The sequence below is a fragment of the Prunus mume genome, linkage group LG3 (genome assembly GCF_029339155.1).
Source record: "Prunus mume cultivar Tortuosa linkage group LG3, ASM2933915v1, whole genome shotgun sequence".
In the NCBI taxonomy this organism is placed as follows: Eukaryota; Viridiplantae; Streptophyta; class Magnoliopsida; order Rosales; family Rosaceae; genus Prunus; species Prunus mume.
Window position 1 is genome coordinate 8,589,588 of NC_142700.1, and position 20,411 is coordinate 8,609,998.

At 37.8% G+C, this 20,411-nt stretch overlaps 2 protein-coding genes and 2 pseudogenes across 3 annotated transcripts; all 4 read left to right on the forward strand.

Annotated features, from left to right (window-relative positions):
• The first annotated feature begins 1,403 nt into the window (after positions 1 to 1,403).
• LOC103325610 (receptor-like protein EIX1) lies at positions 1,404 to 4,750 on the forward strand (annotated as a pseudogene).
• Positions 4,751 to 6,134: 1,384 nt separating this feature from the next.
• Positions 6,135 to 9,238, forward strand: LOC103325611 (receptor-like protein EIX2). The gene is given in 4 exon segments (XM_016792714.2): positions 6,135 to 6,469; positions 6,471 to 6,714; positions 6,717 to 8,847; positions 8,850 to 9,238. Coding segments are annotated over 4 exon segments (2,964 nt in total). The 3' UTR covers positions 9,104 to 9,238.
• A 7,478-nt stretch (positions 9,239 to 16,716) lies between these two features.
• LOC103325612 (uncharacterized) lies at positions 16,717 to 19,840 on the forward strand (annotated as a pseudogene). Its single transcript, XR_016124931.1, has one exon. The product of XR_016124931.1 is annotated as an uncharacterized LOC103325612 (transcript).
• Positions 18,573 to 19,840, forward strand: LOC148918638 (receptor-like protein EIX2). The gene has a single exon (XM_089047691.1). It carries the CDS (start codon positions 18,573 to 18,575, stop codon positions 19,707 to 19,709), a length of 1,137 nt encoding a protein of 378 aa, XP_088903817.1. The 3' UTR covers positions 19,710 to 19,840.
• Positions 19,841 to 20,411: the final 571 nt, after the last annotated feature.

Genomic DNA, 20,411 nt, shown 5'->3' on the forward strand with positions numbered 1-20,411 from the left:
GGAAACCATTGGCCTGGTTCTGTGGGGGACCAAAGAGGAGAATTAACTCAAATGCGCAGCTGCTGTACAACGAACGAGAGCTTATCTCTCTCCTTACTCAAATTGCAGCAATCTACATTAAGACAAAAGAAGATTCTCTTATAAAGTAGCAGCTCACCTCACTCTCTTACACAGAAAACAAGACACCGTGATCAGACGAGTTTTCTCTTCAAAATAGTGTGGCCTCCTCTGTTTCTCTTAAACAAATGGTGCAGCACCACAACCAAAACAGGAGAAAGAGATTTGCTCTCCTTCACAAATTTGTGGCGCCACACTCATTTCAAATGAAAAAGAGATGGATGTTATGCATGGCTGATTTCAAACCACTTGCGAAAGCTGTGTGCCATTGGCCTTTGCAAAAACAAAAGGCTCAAACTGATGGGCTTCAATTCAAGACAAATTTCCACAATATGTAATCATATCATAATAAAATTAATTATAAGTTTGAAGGTACAGAAGGTGTGACATGTTTGCACCAAAAAATTCAGGATCCACAACTCCAAAACAGTATTTAAAAGCTTATTTTCGGGAGATGATACTTCCACTACCAAGGAAGCTAAAGACAATGAAGAGGGAAATGATAGTGGAGTGTTATGGTTCTATGTGAGCATGATACTCGGCTTTGTCGTAGGCTTTTGGGTTGTTTGTGGCACATTACTCCTAAAGAAGTCACGGAGGTATACTTATTTTCAATTTTTTGATGACATCAAATATAAGGTATATCACTAGCAATTGCATTTAAATTGGCTCAGCTGCAAAGGATGTTTGGATTGGAAAAAAGATCTCTGCATTTGGGCATCTGCTTGTTTTCATTGTTGTTTGGTTCTGAATCCTAAGAGGTCCTGCCTCTATTTGCTTTGTTTCACACGGTTGGCCTGGTTTCTCCTAAGCATTGTTAGCCTTTGTAAGCTCTCATTGTGCTCTTATCAATGAAGTGTTGATTCACTTTAAAAAAGAAAAAATTTAAATAGTAAGGATTGCATGCAGAGAAAGGTCAAAACACGTTTTGTTAAAATTTCTCGGAACAAGACATTACCTGTCTCACACGGTAGCATTTCAGGCTTCTTGGCAACCACAATAACTTATTGCTTTGGCTACCACAGTCAAGAAAATTTATAATCAATAATCCTACCATTATTGCTTTGGCTACCAAAGTCAAGAAGACTTGGAATTTGGAAAATTTTAATTTGAATATTACTTACTGTGCTCAGCGGCCATCTGCAGAAAAAGTAAACAAAGAAAAAGCATCAACTCCACTACTTGTGTGGGGACATGGTGGACTTGCTTAAGACTTGGAATTTGGACACCATTGACTTCAAAATAATTTTATGAGCTGCTTTCTGCTACATGTAATTTCACTTTGCATGCAATCAGTATCCATCTGCAACAAAGAAAGCTTTGTACAATGGATAGCTGCCGTGCAAACTTCAATCCTAGCAATCATCTCAAAATTGCTCACTATTTGCTCTATTTGTTTTTGGCCTCTTCATATCTGCAGAGCACTACTAAACTCTGTTTGGTCGATGGACTTCCAGGCAGTGTGAAATCATGCATGGAGGAAGAAAGGCAGGCACTTCTGAGCTTCAAAAAAGATGTAACTGATCCTTCCGGTCGGCTTTCCTCTTGGGCGGGTCTTGATTGCTGTCTATGGAATGGGATAACATGCAACAACCGCACAGGTCATGTTGCAAAGTTGGACCTTCGGAATACATATCCATTTCCAACATGGTCTGATCCTGAATATCACCGGGACGAGTTGGCTTATCAACACTCTTGCTTAGAGGGTAAGATAAATCCTTCCTTGCTTAGCTTGAAACATTTATATTACCTAGATCTAAGTCGGAATAGTTTGGAACTTTCTAAGTTCATTGGTCTGCATAAAAGTTTGAGGTATCTCAAGTCAACCTCTCCTTATCTTATCCAGCTAAAATTCCAGAGTTTATTGGAAACTTGTCATCCTTGGAAACACTTGACCTTTCTAATAACTATTTTGAAGAGGCTCCATTTCCTAAGTTCTTTGGCCAGCTTAAGAGTTTGCGACATCTTGATATCTCCTTCGCATCTTTTGTTGGACAAATTCCTCTTAACTTTGGTAACCTCTCAAACTTGAACTATCTTGACCTCAGTGGAAATTTCCGGTTGAAAATATCTTCCAAAAACTTGAATTGGCTTCCTAATCTCTCTTCCTTAAAATACCTCAATCTCAACAGAATCGATCTTGGCAGCACAGGAGTAAGTTTGCTACATGCAGTCAACATGCTTCCTTCACTGTTAGAGTTGCATTTGTCCGAATGCCAAATTACAGATATTCCACTCTCAATGCAGAAGATAAATATCACTTCACTTTCGACACTTGATATGTCAATGAATAATATCAATTCTCCCTTACCCAGCTGGTTTTCTAATCTTACAAGCCTCAGAAAACTCAATCTGAGTCTAAATCATTTCACTGGTCACATTCCTCGTGAATTTGCAAGCCTCAAATATCTGGAAGGCTTTGATTTATCTAATAATGCCCTCGAAGGTCAAATTCCCGAACTCATTGGAAATTTGTGTGAGCTAAAGACCTTAAATCTTCAAAGCAACGAACTTGATGGGGGGATTCAAGGGCTTTTTTTGAGTGGTTTCTCAAATTGTACGGATAGTGTATTAGAATCACTAGATTTGTCTTCTAATAGGCTGGAAAATGAGTTGCCTGCCAACTTGGGGATGTTACACAAGTTGCAGTACCTTAACCTTGAGTCGAATTACTTTTGGGGATTAATTCCAGATCCTATTGGAAAGCTGTCATCCTTGAAAACTCTAAACCTCAGCTATAACCATATGACTGGATCTGTTCCAGAAAGTTTGGGACAACTGTCTGAGCTAGTTCACCTAGCCTTGTATGGGAATTCATGGGAAGCCATTTTAACAGAATCTCATTTCATGAATCTGACAAGATTACGATCTATCGATGTGTCCACATATCGACCTATGTCGCTCATTTTCAATATTACTATGAGTGGGTTCCTCCTTTCAAGCTCTACACAATTGGCATTACAAATTGCAGTGTAGGTCCTGCCTTTCCTGTATGGCTTCAATCTCAAACTGAATTATTCGATGTTACCCTTCATAGTACTGGAATCTCGGATGCCATACCAGAAGAGTGGTTCTTGAAGATATCTTCGCAACTCAAATATTTGGATTTGTCTTACAATCAAATCAGTGGGAGGCTTCCTCTCCTATTAAAATGTCCAAATTTATATCATATTGATTTGAGTCATAATCAGATTGAAGGTCCACTCCCACTCTTGTCAGCTAATGCCTCCATCCTTAATCTTGAAAGCAATTCATTTTCAGGGCCAATCCCCTTAAATCTAGACCAACTGATGCCCACACTGCAAGGATTGTATCTTTCTGATAATCAGTTGAAAGGCATAATTCCCCCCAGCATTTGTAACATGCAAAGTTTGTCTATCATTTCCCTGAGAAACAATCAATATTTGGAGAATTCCCACAAGCATGGAGTTTGTGGCCCATAATATTGATTGTAGATGTTGGACACAACAATCTATCTGGCAATATCCCAAGTTCAATGGGAGTCCCAAGGTCACTTCTTGTATTAAAGCTGAACGATAACAATTTTGGGGGCAGAATTCCTTCTTCTATATGGAAAAATTGCACTGGCCTGAGAAGTATTGATCTTGGAGGCAACAGATTAACTGGAAACATGTCTTTATGGATAGGATCAAATGCACCCGAGCTGTTTTTCCTACGACTGCGATCCAACTTTCTAAGCGGGCATGTCCCCCATCAGGTGTGCAATCTTCCCTTGCTTGACATCCTAGACCTTAGTCACAACAACTTTTCAGGGACCATTCCCAAGTGTGTGAAAAATATGGCTTCTTTGGTTTCTGGTATTTCAAATGTGAGTTACTATGAAAACTATTTTGAGCAAACCACATTGACGTCAAAAGGAAGAGAACTTGTATATAACAAAACCCTGTTCTTTGTGAAAAGCATTGATCTTTCATCAAATAATTTGGAAGGTGAAATCCCAGAAGAAATAACAAGCCTCATTGCATTGAGTATCCTGAACTTGTCAAGAAATCAATTAAGTGGAAGCATTCCTTCAAAGATTGGAAACTTGCGATGGCTGGAAACTCTTGATCTCTCAAACAATCGCCTTTTCGGACAGATTCCTCAAAGCTTTTCTTTTTAACCTCCTTGTCCCACTTGAACTTGTCTTATAACAACTTGTCTGGTAGAATTCCTTCAGGCAACCAACTTCAGACGCTTAATGATTCGTCCATTTATGAGGGCAACAAATTACTGTGTGGAGAGCCTCTTTCAAAGTGCCCTGGAGATGAAACTTTAACTGCTACGAATGCAAAGGACAGTAATGCAGATGGAAATGATAAGCTGTGGTTGTATGTCAGCATGGTGTTGGGCTTTATCGTAGGCTTTTGGGGTGTTTGCGGCACATTACTTGTTAAGAAGTCATGGAGGTATGCTTATTTTCGATTCTTTGACGACATCAAAAATAAGGTTGCATTGGCAATTGAACTGAAGTTGGCTCGTCTGCAAAGGAAATCTTGATTGGGAAAAGAAAAAGAAAAAATATTACAGCAGTTGATGAAATGCTTGATGTATCATGATGCAACATTTGATGTTTTTAGTTTTTTTCCCTATGTTGGTAATGTATAACTAATATATTCGATCTTTTCATAAATATTATTACATGTTGTCACAGGTGGAAACCACAAATAAAATTGAATATGTTTCTAGTCTATTTATTTTAAATGGCAGTTAGTAAAAGCATACCGCCATACTACACCTGCATCCCGGTCAAGTCAAGCTAAGTCCGGATATTGTGCAGCAATAGTGGAGGGAACATTATTCTCTATAATAAAATCAAATTTATATTCCGCAAAAACTTTCATTAATGACAGATACAGAATTACAGGGCAAGACAGGATGCTCAAGGCATGAAAGACAGTTTGCTAAAATTGCAGAAACATATGAATCTGAGTTGTAAAAGCCTTCTTTAAACACAAACTAGTTAAAAGTTGAACCTTTGTATTTTTTCCTCTCTTTCATTTTTCTCAGTGACCAAACAGACAGCTAGCTATTGGCCTTTCAAAAACTTGGTGATTCAGAAATTGTTATCTGTTCATCACTATCGTCAAGCTTGAAAAATCAAGTAGAAAATTCATATCAAGCGTAAAATACAGCAAAAAAATAGTATTAATATGAATCAGTCGTCGCTTCCAACTTTGATCTTTCGGGATTCTAGTAGCATTGACAATTGACTTGAAGTTGGCTCGTTTGTAAAGGAAATGTTAATTGGAAAAAAGAAAAGAAAAAACAGGGTTATTTATTTTATCCATCACTGTCGTGTAATCCGCAATGTACTTGCAGGCTATTGAGTAGATCAAGAAATTGCGATGCCACTGGACTTTTTTATTCTTTTCTATGTTTCCATGAATTTTCCATCAAGAATACAAAATGCTCATGCAGAAAGCAGGCATCATGACTAAGATAGATCTTTTGGTGATATTCGGGAAGGCGTATGGGAAATTATGCGAAGGGTACAACCATGAATTTTGTCAAAAAATTAATATTATTGGAACAATGCCTTTGGAGCATAAGAATAGAGATCAAAATTAAGAGTAGTTTAAACTGTCGCTCATATGCGTATTCATTATTTTAAAAATCAATATGTCATAAACAAGACTTGAGTCCTGGTGGTATAATAGTTTATAAGCTTAGTCATCGGCCAATAGAGGAGGATGGTGACTCAATGCCTCTACTAGTTTTTTAACAAAATTCACGTACCAATCAAAGACTTTGGTGCCAAAAGAGTACAAGGGTTTTAGTCTTATTGATGCCTATTAGTCAATCTAGTACACATGGCTAGGGAATATATTTTTTTTACTTTTACGCATGGCTAGAGCAACACTAGCAAATAACTTGTAAAATGGGTTGAAGATTTGGAATCTTATCTTTTCTGGACGGCATGATTTCAATAATTGTTTTGCAGGCTCCTTTGCCCTATAAATTTAATTCGTGCTTAGTAGCCAGCTCCATCAAAGCAAAGAACACATTGCAGTATAATGGCTAGCTTTGCAAATTACTTACTCAGCCCTACTTATCACCTTAACATTACTCACGGTTTCCTCATCCTCTTTTTGGCCTCCTCATATCCACACACTAGTAAACTCTCTTTTGGTGTTGCACTTCCAAGTGTGAAACCATGTATGGACGAGGAGAGACATGCTCTCCTCGACTTTAAACAAGATCTTACTGATCCTTCTGGGAGGCTTTCTTCTTGGGTTGGCCAAGCTTGCTGTCAATGGAAAGGAATTTCATGCAACAACATCACTGGTCACGTTGAAAAGATTGATCTCCAAAATACATACACATACACACTGTCTGTTTTCGATGGAGAGGGAAGAGATGGAGAAGTCTTCTTTGGGTGGTGAGATAAATCCTTCTTTACTTAGCTTGAAACTTTTGAGCCACCTAGATCTAAGCAGGAATGATTTTGAAGGGATTCCCATTCCAACATTCTTTGGTCTGCTCAAAAGTTTGAGGTATCTCAATCTCTCATATGCTTCATTTGGAGGAGAGATTCCAGCTCATCTTGGTAACCTGTCAAAGTTGAACTATCTTGACCTAAGTGAAGAGTCTGACTATACTCTTCACTTGAACTACCTTCCAACAGCTTGAATGAGCTTTCCAATCTCTCTTCCCTAAAATACATCAATCTCGAGGGAGTGGACCTCAGCAACACTGGGGTGACTTTGGTAAATGTTTTAAGCAAGCTTCCTTCCCTACTAGAGTTACACTTACCAGCATGCCAAATTAAAAGCCTTCCAAACTCACTAGGAAATGTTAACTTCAAATCACTTTTGATCCTTGACATGTCATATAATGATTTGAGGTTTCCATTTCCTGAATGGTTTTTTAATCTGTCTAGCCTCAGAAAACTTGATCTAAGTGGTAATTTTTTCAGTGCTCCAGTTCCCAGTGAATTTGAAAGCCTCAAATCACTAGAAGCTCTTGATTTATCTTTTAATGATCTTGCAGGTCAAATTCCCAATTTTTTTGGTAACTTTTGCAATCTAAAGACATTGAGTCTTGCAAATAACCAATTTGAAGGGGGGATTCAAGAGCTTTTGGGGGGTTTATCAAGTTGTCCCAATAGTGAACTAGGGTCACTAGATTTGTCTTCTAATAAGCTGAAAAGCCAATTGCCTGCCTCTGTAGGGATGCTACACAATTTGAAGTATCTTAACCTCTACAATAATGATATGAGTGGGTCTATTCCTGAAAGTTTGGGGCAACTCTCTGAGCTAGTTCACCTAGATCTATCTTTTAATCCATGGGAAGGGTTTTTAACTGAAGCCCATTTCATAAATCTCACAAAATTAGAATACATTGCATTGGGTAGAGTGGATCCATACCCTACTCTACCTATTCCTCTCATTTTCAAGGTGTCTTACAATTGGGTTCCTCCTTTCATGCTTCACACAATCAACATTGGAAACTGTCAAGTACGTCCTGCCTTTGGGGCATGGCTTCAATCTCAAACTGAACTCGTCTTTGTCAAACTTCATGCCACTGGAATCTCAGATTCCATACCAGAGGATTGGTTCATGAAAATATCCTCCCAAGTTGAGTATTTGGATTTGTCTTACAACCAAATCCATGGAAAGCTTCCATCGCAAATGAAATTCCCAAATGCCGTGCTTTTGGATTTGAGTCATAACCAATTTGATGGGCCAATTCCACTTTGGTCTGGTGACAGTGTGGTTCGGTTTAAGCTTGAAACCAATTCATTTTCTGGCCCAATCCCATTGAATTTGGACCAAAGGTTTCCAAAATTGGAATCATTGTATCTTGCTGAAAATCATTTGAATGGCACCATTCCAACTTCCATTTGCAACATGAAAAACTTGTTTGTCCTTTCTCTGAGAAACAACAAGCTATCAGGAGAATTCCCACAAGCATGGAGCCTGTTGCCTCATATAATGATTATAGATGTTGCATACAACAATCTTTCAGGCAATCTTCCCAGTTCAATGGGTGCCTCAGGTTCTCTTTTCATGTTGAAGATGAACAACAACAATTTCGGGGGAGAAATTCCTTTTTCCTTGCGAACCTGCACTTCTTTGAGGAACATTGATCTTGGGGATAATAGATTCACTGGTAAAATACCTCCATGGATAGGATCAACTGCTTTCTTGGTGTCAACCCTAAGGCTGAGATCCAATTTTTTTGTTGGACATATCCCACAACAGTTGTGCAATCTTGCCTACCTTCACATCCTAGACCTTGCTCACAACAGCTTTTCTGGGACTATTCCCAAGTGTTTGAACAATCTCACTGGTCTCATAATATTTGATTATAGTATGTATAATATATATTTTGAGTATGATCAACAAACGACAATAATGAAAGGAAGAGCACTCCAATTGAACACTTCTCTAGCGTCTGTAAAAAGCATTGATCTTTCATCAAATAGTTTAGAAGGTGAAATCCCTCGAGAAATATGCAGCCTCGTTCTATTGTTGAACTTGAACTTGTCGATGAATCGATTAAGTGGAAGCATTCCTACAGAGATTGGAAACTTGTTGCAGCTCGAGATTCTTGATCTCTCACTCAACCACCTTTCAGGACGGATTCCTCAGGGTCTTTCATCCCTGACCTTCTTGTCTAACTTGAACTTGTCTTACAACAACTTGAGTGGTGAAATTCCTTTGGGCAACCAACTCCGAGCACTCCCTTATCCATCCATTTATGAGGGCAACCCACTCCTTTGTGGATTCCTCTTTCAACCAATTGCTCCAAAGACACTTCTACCCCCAAGGATCCAAATGACAATGGAGATGGAAATGATAAGTTGTGGTTCTGCGTCAGCACGGCACTCGGTTTTATCGTAGGCTTTTGGGGTGTTTGTGGCACATTAATTATGAAGAAGTCATGGAGGTATGCTTATTTTCGATGGTTTGATGACATCAAGGATAAGGCAGCGCTAGCAATTGCAGTGAAAGTTGCTACTTTGCAAAGGAAACTTTGATTAGAAAAGAAATGTAGAAGTAGTCCTTCAAATCAAGATGCTTGAGTATGTATGAAATTCCTCTTATTTGGTAATGTATAATGTACTCCCCTTAATTCATCTAGAAATAAATGTCATGCGTGTGGTTATTTTTTTCCTTTCTTCAAAGGATTTTGGCCTAAAATTAACCAGCAGCTATATCAAAGAGACAATCAAGTCATATGTTATGTCGTATTCAACCTTAACACAATTTGTTAGTTTTAATTAATTGTAAGATGCTTCAACTCTAACCTAACATGTTTACTAATCAAGTCAGAGTTAGACTACTTATCTTGTGATGTATATCGTGTTGTTGAATATGTCAAAAATATTCCTCCCTTCACGTTCTTCCCTCATGGCCGCGACTTCCACGGTTAAATTTATTTTTATATGCTATGCTTATTTATATGTATGCAATTTTTTAACCTTGTAATGCTGTCAATAAAAATAAAATGGAAATGAATAATTAAAAATGGCTAAATGATTTTCAATTTTGGTGAATTTTTAATCAGTTTGAAGGTCCACGCCCACCGCGATCCAGTAATGCTTCGCCCCTGATCCCTGGATTTTATATCCATATTTCTTTCCTCTCAAATTGGAGGAGTTGTACCTTTCTGAGAATCATTTGAATGGCACTTGCCAAGTGTTTAGATATTATGAGTACGTTGGTTTATGGTGATTCCACTGTTAGAGACACTTATACTGCTAATGATGCAAAGAACGATAACAGTGAAGATGGAAATGATAACTTGTGATTGTTTTGTATGTCAGCATGGTATTCGATTTTTATCGAGGCTTTAGACACGAAAAAAACATGACCAGAGAGTACTAAAAGTCACCCCAAAAAAATTAAACAGTGCCAAAATCTTGTGTGGTGGTTTACGAAGGAAATCTTGCAGTTGTTATTGACATCAACTAAGTAGCGAGTCTTGGAAAAATGGGTGTAATTGCTATATTTTACACAGAAATAATCATTCAATTCATGCTTAAAAAATTAATGCATGCTTACAAACATACACAATGAAAAATCACATCATATGGATTAGAAGAACTTGAATAATTGAGTCGAGGCAAGTGTTGGACACTCTGACCTTAAGACGAATTATGCCCCATACAGGTGCTTAGGGTTACTAGGGCTCGCCTCCTATGATACAATGACTCATGTCCTTGTGAAAGAAGCACTACAATTCACAAGTACTCTTTGAACTAGATTATGTAAGAAACCCTCTCACAGACCATAATCATTGACTATACAAAGACTCTCCATATTCAAATGGATAAACATTGATTGAATCAATTACCTTATTAATTTCAAGAAGACTACTCTATTTATAGATACTAAAGAACCCTTTCCAAAAAGGGTATGTCCCAAAATAAAAACTAACTCATGCATCCATTGAATAAACAGGTACTTTGATACATCTTCTTAGAAATTGACAAAGGACACCATGATTGAATGAACTCTATTAATTTCCATTCAAATAGGAAAATTAATATTAATTAATATTAAATTTCCAACAGCAAGTTCATAAACAATGTATTTGTTCTATCTATCACTATCATGTAATTTGCTATGTACTTGCATGCTATCACACCACCCCCCTTCCTCTTTCTTTTTTCCTCTCTTTTAGATATGTTCAAAGATTTTCCACCTAGAATATGTGATTGATGAGAAAGCACGCAAAGGGACACGCGAAATTGATCTTATTTTCCTAGTCCTCGCCCAAATTACGATTAACTATTAACAATTGCCATTTGCCAAGACTATCAGTCTTGGTGAACTCTCACACGGTTTTGTTCGTCTTGTTTATGCCTACTTGCCAATCTAGTGAGCTTGTAAAATGGGTTGAGTACTTGGAATTTGGATGGCAATGATTTAATGGTTCTGCTTGTTAAGATTTCAGAGGGACAGATTTTTGACCCGCAACTAGCAACATTGATATTTTCCCCACTTAACCACCTATTTAGTAGGTGTGGGGTTTTATATAAAATGTCTCGATATTATTAGGAGTGAAACCATTTATTATATGAGACTTTCTATTTTGTTAAGTTTCCGATATGGGACTCGTGTATTTTTCAACACTCCTCCTTATGTGGGACCACTTTAGTGAGCCACACGTGCAACCAATTCCACATCGGTCACTTTTTTTCTTTTTCTTTTTTATTTATTTATAATTTTTTTAAATTTTTAAATTTGGGGTTTGTTTGATTTTGATTCAATTTGGGGTTTTTGTTTGATTTAGGTTTAATCGGGCCCAGTCAATCGACCCGTTCTTATACCATGTTAAGATCTCTTATACTATGTTAAGATTTCAGAGGGACGGACCCTTGGCCCACCGTTACCAAACATCGATATTGTCCCCACTTAACCACTTGTTTAGCAGTGTGAGGTTTTATACAAAAGTCCTCGATGTTATTAGGAGTGGAACCATTTATTATATGGGACTTTCTATTTTGTTAAGTTTTTGGATGTGAGACTCGTGTATTCTTCAACACTCCTCCTTACGTGGGACCACTTTTAGTAAGCTACATGTGCAACCAATTCCTTTCCAATGTGGGACTTTTTACCTTCACATTCTCACACGCCCCTGCACATTACCCACTAAAAGTCCCACATTGGAAAGTTAAGAAACCTAGCAAGGGCTTATAAGGAGTTGGGCTACTCCTCCCATCGCCAATTGGTTTTGGGGTGGAACCTCAACTTCCTTCATGGTATCAGAGTTGATTAGCTCACGTGTGAAAGCCCAACGTGGCCACACGTGCTCCACGTCATCCAATATATGTTGTCCACATGTTAGACTTGAAAGTTCGCCACACATGTAAGGCGTGTTGAGAGTATTTGTCCCACATTGAAAAGTTAAGAAACCTAGCAAGGGCTTATAAGGAGTTGAGCTACTTCCCCCATTGCCAATTGGTTTTGGGGTGGAACCTCAACTTCCTTCATTGCTCAGTTGCCATCTGCACCAAAGCAAAGAAAATTTTATATGAAAATGTAGAGCTTTGCAAACTCATTCAATTCTAAGTTTCGCCTCAACATTGCTCACTATTTCCTCCCTTTCTTTTTGGCCTCTTCATATCTGCACACTAGTAAACTCTGTTTTGGTGATGCACTTTCCAAGATTGAAGCCATGCATGGAAGAAGAGAGACAACCACTTCTCGCCTTTAAACAAGAAGATCTTACTGATCGATCTGGCAGGCTTACGCTATCTGGTTTTGATGCAGAATGGGATGAGATGGAGCACTCTTCTTTTTGGGGGTAAGAAAATATATAATATATAAAATATATCATTTACTTTCTATACAATAAATTATAAAATAGGAGAAAAAGGAGTGGGGAAATCACCACTCTAATTTTATTTATGCTACTTCTAAACAAATTGGTTTCTAGTTTTATTTTTAGTTTTGCAAGCGCCATTATACTCAAATTCTATACACATGTCACATATATTATCATCATATTTATACTTCTTTTAATTTAGAGTGGATAAAATAGGAGTGAGGAAATCATTGCCCTAAAATTAAGTGTAGCCATAATAGTAGCAGCATTGATGACAATGGTAAAATCAATTTATCCAAACCATAAATCATCATCATCAAGAGACTTAAAGAAAACACTGAAACATAAGGGCCCTGTCGAGGAGAGAAGAAAATTCAGGATATTACAGAAAGATAAGGGATACTGTGGAATTTTGGATTTCATTATGCCATGTCAGGTTTCATGCACCAAATGTAAACCATGCATGAAACCAACCAAACAAATGGGACTAGCAAGCTCTAGTGTGAAACCAATATGCATTGAGGAAGAAAGGCAAGCATTTGTGAGGTTTAAACAAGATCTTATGGTTCTGTTTGGTAGGCTTTCTTTTGGGTGGGTCATGATTGCTGCCAGTGGGAAAGGATTATGCAACAACCACACCGTGTTGAGAGTATTTGACCCACATTGAAAAGTTAAGGGAACTAGTCTGAGTTTATAAGGAGTTGGGCTACTCTCTCTATTGCCAATTGGTTTTGGGGTGGAACCTCAACTTTCTTCATGGTATCAAAGCGGGTTGCCCAACAAAACATACAATCGCAATCCAACTTTTTCAGTGGACATATCCCTTGGTTGACATCTTAGATCTTAGTCACAACAATTTGCAAGGCCAATTCCCAAGTGTTTGAAAAATATGATTTCTTTGGTGTATGGTAATTCCAATGTCTTACAAATGAAAGCTATATTGAGCAAACCACATTGGGGTCGAAAGGAAGAGAACATATATATGAAAAATCCTGTTCTGGGTGAAAAGCATTGATCTTCCATCAAATAATTTAGAAGGTGAAGTTCCTGAAGAAATAACAACCCTCATTGCATTGAGTATCCTGAACTTGTCAAGAAGAAATCTATTAAGTGGAAACATTCCTTCAAAGATTGGAAACTTGCTGGAAAGGAAACTCTTGATATCTAACACAATCGCCTTTTTGGACAAATTCCTCGAAGTGTTTCTCTTTAACCTTCGAGTCTCACTTGGACATGTCTGCTCGATGATCCCTCTTTCAACTAAGTTGTGGTTCTATGTCAGCAGGGAATATTTTCATTTGGGGTTGATTGTGGTTAGGAGCGAAGCTAGAATTGTAAAGTTAGGAGAGCTGAAGCAAAAAATATGAGTATATAGAACACCTATATAGTCATGTCTAATTTGTTTTAGAAGGTTAACTTAAATTTTAAGTTGTTTATTACAAATTCTATATGTTATATATAACATAATATAGGAAAGATCAAAATTTATAAGGGGGGTCAGGGTCACTCCAAGCCTAGGAATGACTCCGCCACTGATTGTAGCACATTGTAAAGAACTTGTGGTTGTGGCACATTGTAAAGAACTTGTGGTTGTGGAGGTATGCCTATTTTCGATTCTTTCATGACATCAAAGATAAGGCAACATTGACAATTGACTTGATGTCGATCGGCTGGTTTGTAAAGCAAATATTAACTGCAAAAAGAAAAAGAAAAAGAGAATTGTCACATCCTGGGATCGGCTCCGCCGAGCATTATATTGTCCGCTTTGGGCCCCTTCTCTCGCTCTCACGGTTTTGTTTTTGGGAACTCACGAGCAACTCCTTCAAAGTGGGTCACCCATCCCTGATTACTAGCCCTTAACTCAGCTTAACCGGCGCTTCCATGACTCCGCCAAGCAGTGAGCTCCCAAAAAGCCTCGTGCTAGATGGAGGCTGACATGTACATATAAGGCACATTATTGCCATGTTCATATAATGTATTTATATAATCAATCACTATCATGTAATGCTCATATACTTGCAAGCTATTAAGTAGAGACCAAGAAATTGCGATGCCTCTTAACTCTTTCATTCTTTTCTATCTTTCATGAACTTTCCCACAAGAATACAAAGTGATAGAAAACAGACATCATCACTAAGATAGATATCTTTGGTGATATTCGGAAAGGAGTATGGGAAATCACACGAAGGGTACCGTCGGCAATTTGATAAAAAATTGATATTGGAACAACGCCTTTGGACCATAAGAACTGAGATCAAATTGGAAGTTTGTCAATTAATTTCCTTCTTGCACATTTAAACAATTAGCAGATCCCCTCTTCTCATATGTACACTCATTGTTCCAAAATCACTTTGCCATTACAGACGGTAAGGGTAGTAAGTCCGTCATTTTACATTCAAGTTTGAATATCTCTTCTTTTACATCAAAATTAAGAGTAGTGTAAACTATCTCTCATATGTACATTCGTTTTTGTTGTTGTTGAGAAATTATGTGATTGCATTCATAATTTCAAAAAGCCACTAGCCACAAATGACCAATACAAACTAGTCACAAAGGGCCATTATAATAACGGAGAGATCTAACATCAAAATTAAGACAATTTGGTGCGCCTCCACGAATGATCACACATAATCAAAGAAACTCTAGCATAGGCATCCCAATTAAGATTGCAGATTCATAATAATCAAAAAGATATAAAGCTTGAAAAAACAAAGCATAACAATACAAATAAAACTCTCACAGATGAGAGATGAAAAGCTCTTACAGGAGATGTGAAAAGGTTTCACAAAAATAGAGGTGAAAACTACACAGAGAACTCAAAAAGAGTCTCTACGACTTATTCCAAACCGAAAGAAACCACGAAAAGGATGGTGGTGGAGATTCGACGTCGTGACGCAACCACCTGTAATGATTGGAGTTCATAATAAAACGAGACAAATACGGGAAGCTTTTTGTCTTTGGAAATGGGGAAAGAGGAGAATGAAGGAAGACAAGAGGGGAGAGGAGAGGAGAGGAAGAACAGTGACTAGATTAACTCTGGGTCCTCGTTTGGTTCATGGGAAAGGAGACTTGGGGGATGAGAAATTAATTGCTTTCCCATGTTTGGTAAGTCCAAGCATGAGAAATCGTTATCTGGCCCATGGGAAAGTAGGGGGAAATTGAAGCCATTCTCCCAACTTGAGTTTTGTTTTCCCTTCTCATGGAAAAGTTTGGAAAAATGAACCAATATTAAATAAACATTTTTCATGACATTTTGTCCCCATTAACAATTTAGAATTACAACATATCATTAAATGTATTCTTTCTTTATTTGATTTAATACGGGTATAATTGAAAATTTATACAAACTTTGTTTTCCATTCCTACTCAAAACAAACATGAGAAATGAAATAAAGTGATATTTCCCGGTTACTTTCATAGCATTACCAAATGTGGAAAATGAATCTTCCATTCTCATCTCTTAGAAATGACATTATATAAATAATTTCGAATTGCTCCAGAACCAAACGGGGTCTGGGAGTGTTTTTCCAGAGAGAGAGATGCGTACTAGATTGACTAATAGGCATGAATAAGACTAAAAACCCTTGTACTCTTTTGGCACCAAAATCTTTGATTGGTACATTCGTTCTTTTAAAAATCATTATGTCATTAAGTGGTACATGGACTTACGAATTTTTAGCAAGAGACTGCCGACCATACAAAACTTGAGTCTTGGTCAATGGTATAATAGTTAAATCACGTACGATGGTGAGCTTAGTCATCAGCCAATAGAGTACGATGGTGACTCTTCAATGCCTCTACTAATGTTTTTTCCAAATCTCTCGTACCAATCAAAGACTTCGGTGCCAAAAGATTACAAGGGTTTTTAGTATTATTTATGCCTTTTAGTCAATCTAGTACGCATGCCTAGCTAGGGCTACACTTGCAAATGAATAACGTGTAAAATGGGTTGAAGATTTGGAATCTTATCTGGATGGCATTATTTCATGGGAGTTTCACTAAAACACCCAAAATGAGGGCTGAAATTATAAAAAAACCCAACACTCAAAACACTTTATAAACACACCCAAAACCCATCATTACACACACTCAAAACCCATTTATAAACACACCCAAAAAATATACAATTGTTGATTTGAGTGTGTTTCTATGTTTAAATAGTGTTTGAGTTTTTTTATAAATACATGTCTAGGATTGAGTTTATTTATAAATTTGTATTATTTGATTAACTCTTTCGCACCCTCCTTTGCCTCCTATATATATATATATATATATATATGTTCAATTATATTGTGCTCAGTAGCCAACTCCACCAAAGCAAAGAAAACTTTGCGACATAATGCCTAGCTTTGCAAATTACTTATTCAGCCCAACTTATCACCTCAACATTGCTCACTATTTCCTCATCTTCCTTGTGGCCTCCTCATATCATCACACTAGTAAACTCTCTTTTGGTGACGCACTTCCAAGTGTGAAACCATGCATGGACGAGGAGAGATGGGCTCTTCTCGCCTTCAAACAAAATCTCACTGATCCTTCTGGGAGGCTTTCTTCATGGGTTGGCTCAAGCTTGCTGTCAATGGAAAGGAATTTCATGCAACAACATCACCGGTCACGTTGAAAAGATTGATCTCCAAAATACATACACATACACACTGTCTGTTTTCGATGGAGAGTGGGAAGAGATGGAGAAGTCTTCTTTGGGTGGTGAGATAAATCCTTCTTTACTTAGCTTGAAACTTTTGAGCCACCTAGATCTAAGCAGGAATGATTTTGAAGGGATTCCCATTCCCACATTCTTTGGTCATCTCAAAAGTTTGAGGTATCTCAATCTCTCATATGCTTCATTTGGAGGAGAGATTCCAGCTCATCTTGGCAACCTATCAGACTTGAACTATCTTGACCTAAGTGAAGAGTCTGACTACTCTTCACTTGAACTACCTTCCAACAGCTTGAATAGGCTTTCCAATCTATCTTCCCTAAAATACCTCAATCTTGAAGGAGTGGACCTCAGCAACATTGGGGTAAGTTTAGTAAATGTTTTAAACAAGTTTCCATCCCTACTAGAGTTGCACTTACCAGCATGCCAAATTAAAAGCCTTTCAATCACACTAGGAAATGTTAGCTTTACATCACTTTTGATCCTTGACATGTCATATAATGATTTGAAGTTTCCATTTCCTGAGTGGCTCTTTAATCTGTCTAGCCTCAGAAAACTTGATCTAAGTGGTAATCTTTTGGCTGGTCCAGTTCCCAGTGAATTTCAAAGCCTCCAATCACTAGAAGCTCTTGATTTATCTTTTAATGATCTTGCAGGTCAAATTCCCAAATTCTTCGGGAACTTTTGCAATCTAAAGACGTTGAATCTTGCAAATAACCAATTTGAAGGGGGGATTCAAGAGCTTTTGGGGGGTTTATCAACTTGTCCCAATCGTGAGTTAGAGTCACTAGATTTGTCTTCTAATAAGCTGAAAAGCCCATTGCCTGCCTCTATAGGGATGCTACACAATTTGAAGTTTCTTAAACTCTACCTTAATGATATGAGTGGGTCTATTCCTGAAAGTTTGGGGCAACTCTCTGAGCTAGTTCACCTAGATCTATCTTTTAACCCATGGGAAGGGTTTTTAACTGAAACCCATTTCATAAATCTCACAAGATTGGAATACATTGCATTGGGTAGAGTGAATCCATACCCAAACAAGTCTATTCCCCTCAGTTTTAAGGTGTCTTACAATTGGGTTCCTCCTTTCATGCTTCACACAATCAACATTGGGAACTGTAAAGTAGGTCCTGCCTTTGGGTCATGGCTTCAATCTCAAACTGACCTTGTCTTTGTCAAACTTCATGCCACTGGAATCTCAGATTCTATACCAGAGGATTGGTTCATGAAAATATCTTAAGTTGAGTATTTGGATTTGTCTTACAACCAAATCCATGGAAAGCTTCCATTGCAATTGAAATTCCCAAATGCCGTGCTTTTGGATTTGAGTCATAACCAAATTGATGGGCCAATTCCACCTTGGTCTGGTGATAATGTGGTTCGGTTTAAGCTTGAAACCAATTCATTTTCTGGCCCAATTCCATTGAATTTGGACCAAAAGTTTCCAAAATTGGAATCATTTTACCTTGCTGAAAATCATTTGAATGGCACCATTCCAACTTCCATTTGCAACATGAAACACTTGTTAATCCTTTCTCTGAGAAACAACAAGCTATCAGGAGAATTTCCACAAGCATGGAGCCTTTTGCTTAACATACTGATTGTAGATGTTGCATACAACAATCTCTCAGGCAATCTTCCCAGTTCAATGGGTGCCTCAGGTACTCTTTTCATGTTGAAGATGAACAACAACAATTTTGAGGGCGAAATTCCATTTTCCTTGCAAACCTGTACTTCTTTGAGGAACATTGATCTTGGGGATAATAGATTCACTGGTGAAATACCTCCATGGATAGGATCAACTGCTTTATCGGTGTCAACCCTAAGGCTGAGATCCAATTTTTTAAGTGGACATATCTCACAACAGTTGTGCAATCTTGGCTACCTTCACATCCTAGACCTTGCTCACAACAGCTTTTCCGGGACAATCCCCCAGTGTTTGAACAATCTCACTGGTCTCAGAATATTTAATGACAGTTTTTATAATATATATCTAGAGTATGACCAACAAACAACAGTGATGAGAGGAAGAGAACTCCAATTGAACACTTCTCTAGCGTATGTAAAAAGCATTGATCTTTCATCAAATAGGTTTGAAGGTGAAATCCCTCAAGAAATATGCAGTCTCGTTCTATTGCGCAACTTGAACTTGTCGATGAATCAGTTCAGTGGAAACATCCCATCAAAGATCGGAAACTTGTCGCAGCTCGATAGTCTTGATCTCTCACTCAACCACCTTTCAGGACAGATTCCTCAAAGTCTTTCATCCTTGACCTTCTTGTCTAACTTGAACTTGTCTTATAACAACTTGAGTGGTGAAATTCCTTTGGGAAACCAACTCCAAGCACTCCCTGATTCATCCATTTATGAGGGCAACCCATTCCTTTGTGGATTTCCTCTTTCAATCAAGTGCTCCAAAGATAACACTTCTACTCCCAAGGATCCAACAGACAATGACAATGGAGATGGAAATTACAAGTTGTGGTTCTATATGAGCATGGCGCTTGGTTTTATCGTAGGCTTTTGGGGTGTTTGTGGCACATTAATTGTGAAGAAATCATGGAGGTATGCTTATTTTCGATGGTTTGATGACATCAAGGAAAACTTTATGGTGAAAGTGACTCGTCTCGATAGGAAATTTAGATTATAAAGAAAGAGTAGAAGTAGCTCTTTAAATCAAAATGCTTCACCCTGTGATGTTTTTCTCCCTTAGTTTGTAATGTATATTTAAATTTATCTAGAAATAAATAAGTTCTAGTTTGATTTGCTGTTGTTAGAACACCCACAGTTCTCAAAGGTGACTTGATCATTTGGTATCCTTCGACTTGATCATTTTAGTAATATGACGATATTTGAATAAGAACCTACTTATTGTGCAGTGGATATTCAAACAGATGATTAGAGCCATCTGTTCATAAACAATGTATTTGTTCTATCCATCACTATATCATGTAATTTGCAATGTACTTGAACTCCCTTATTTTCCTAGTGCTCAACCAAAATAACCAGAGGCGGCCCATGGGGTGTGAGAGGTGTGCGCAGCAACAGGGCCCCCAAAATTTAGGGGCCTCCAAATTTTTCCAAGTCAACCCATTAAATTAACTAAAACATGAAAATAAAAATGAAATATTAAATATCACCCCACAACACCACATGCAAGGCACCAAAACCAAGATTGAATTGAATATTAATTATCAACAAATTCTACAACTTAGAGAGTAAAGGCTGTCATGCCCCGGACTCGGGGTTGATTAAATCCCAAGCCCGGTGTGTGAGAAAAATTATAAATAATAAAAAAAAATTACAAAGAAGGGTTTAAAATAAACTTCTCTTATAAAAATAGCTCCGAAAT

Coding starts and splice junctions, on each gene's coding strand:
- LOC148918638 (XM_089047691.1), top strand. CDS start 18,573: ATGAAACACTTGTTAATCCTTTCTCTGAGAAACAACAAGCTATCAGGA.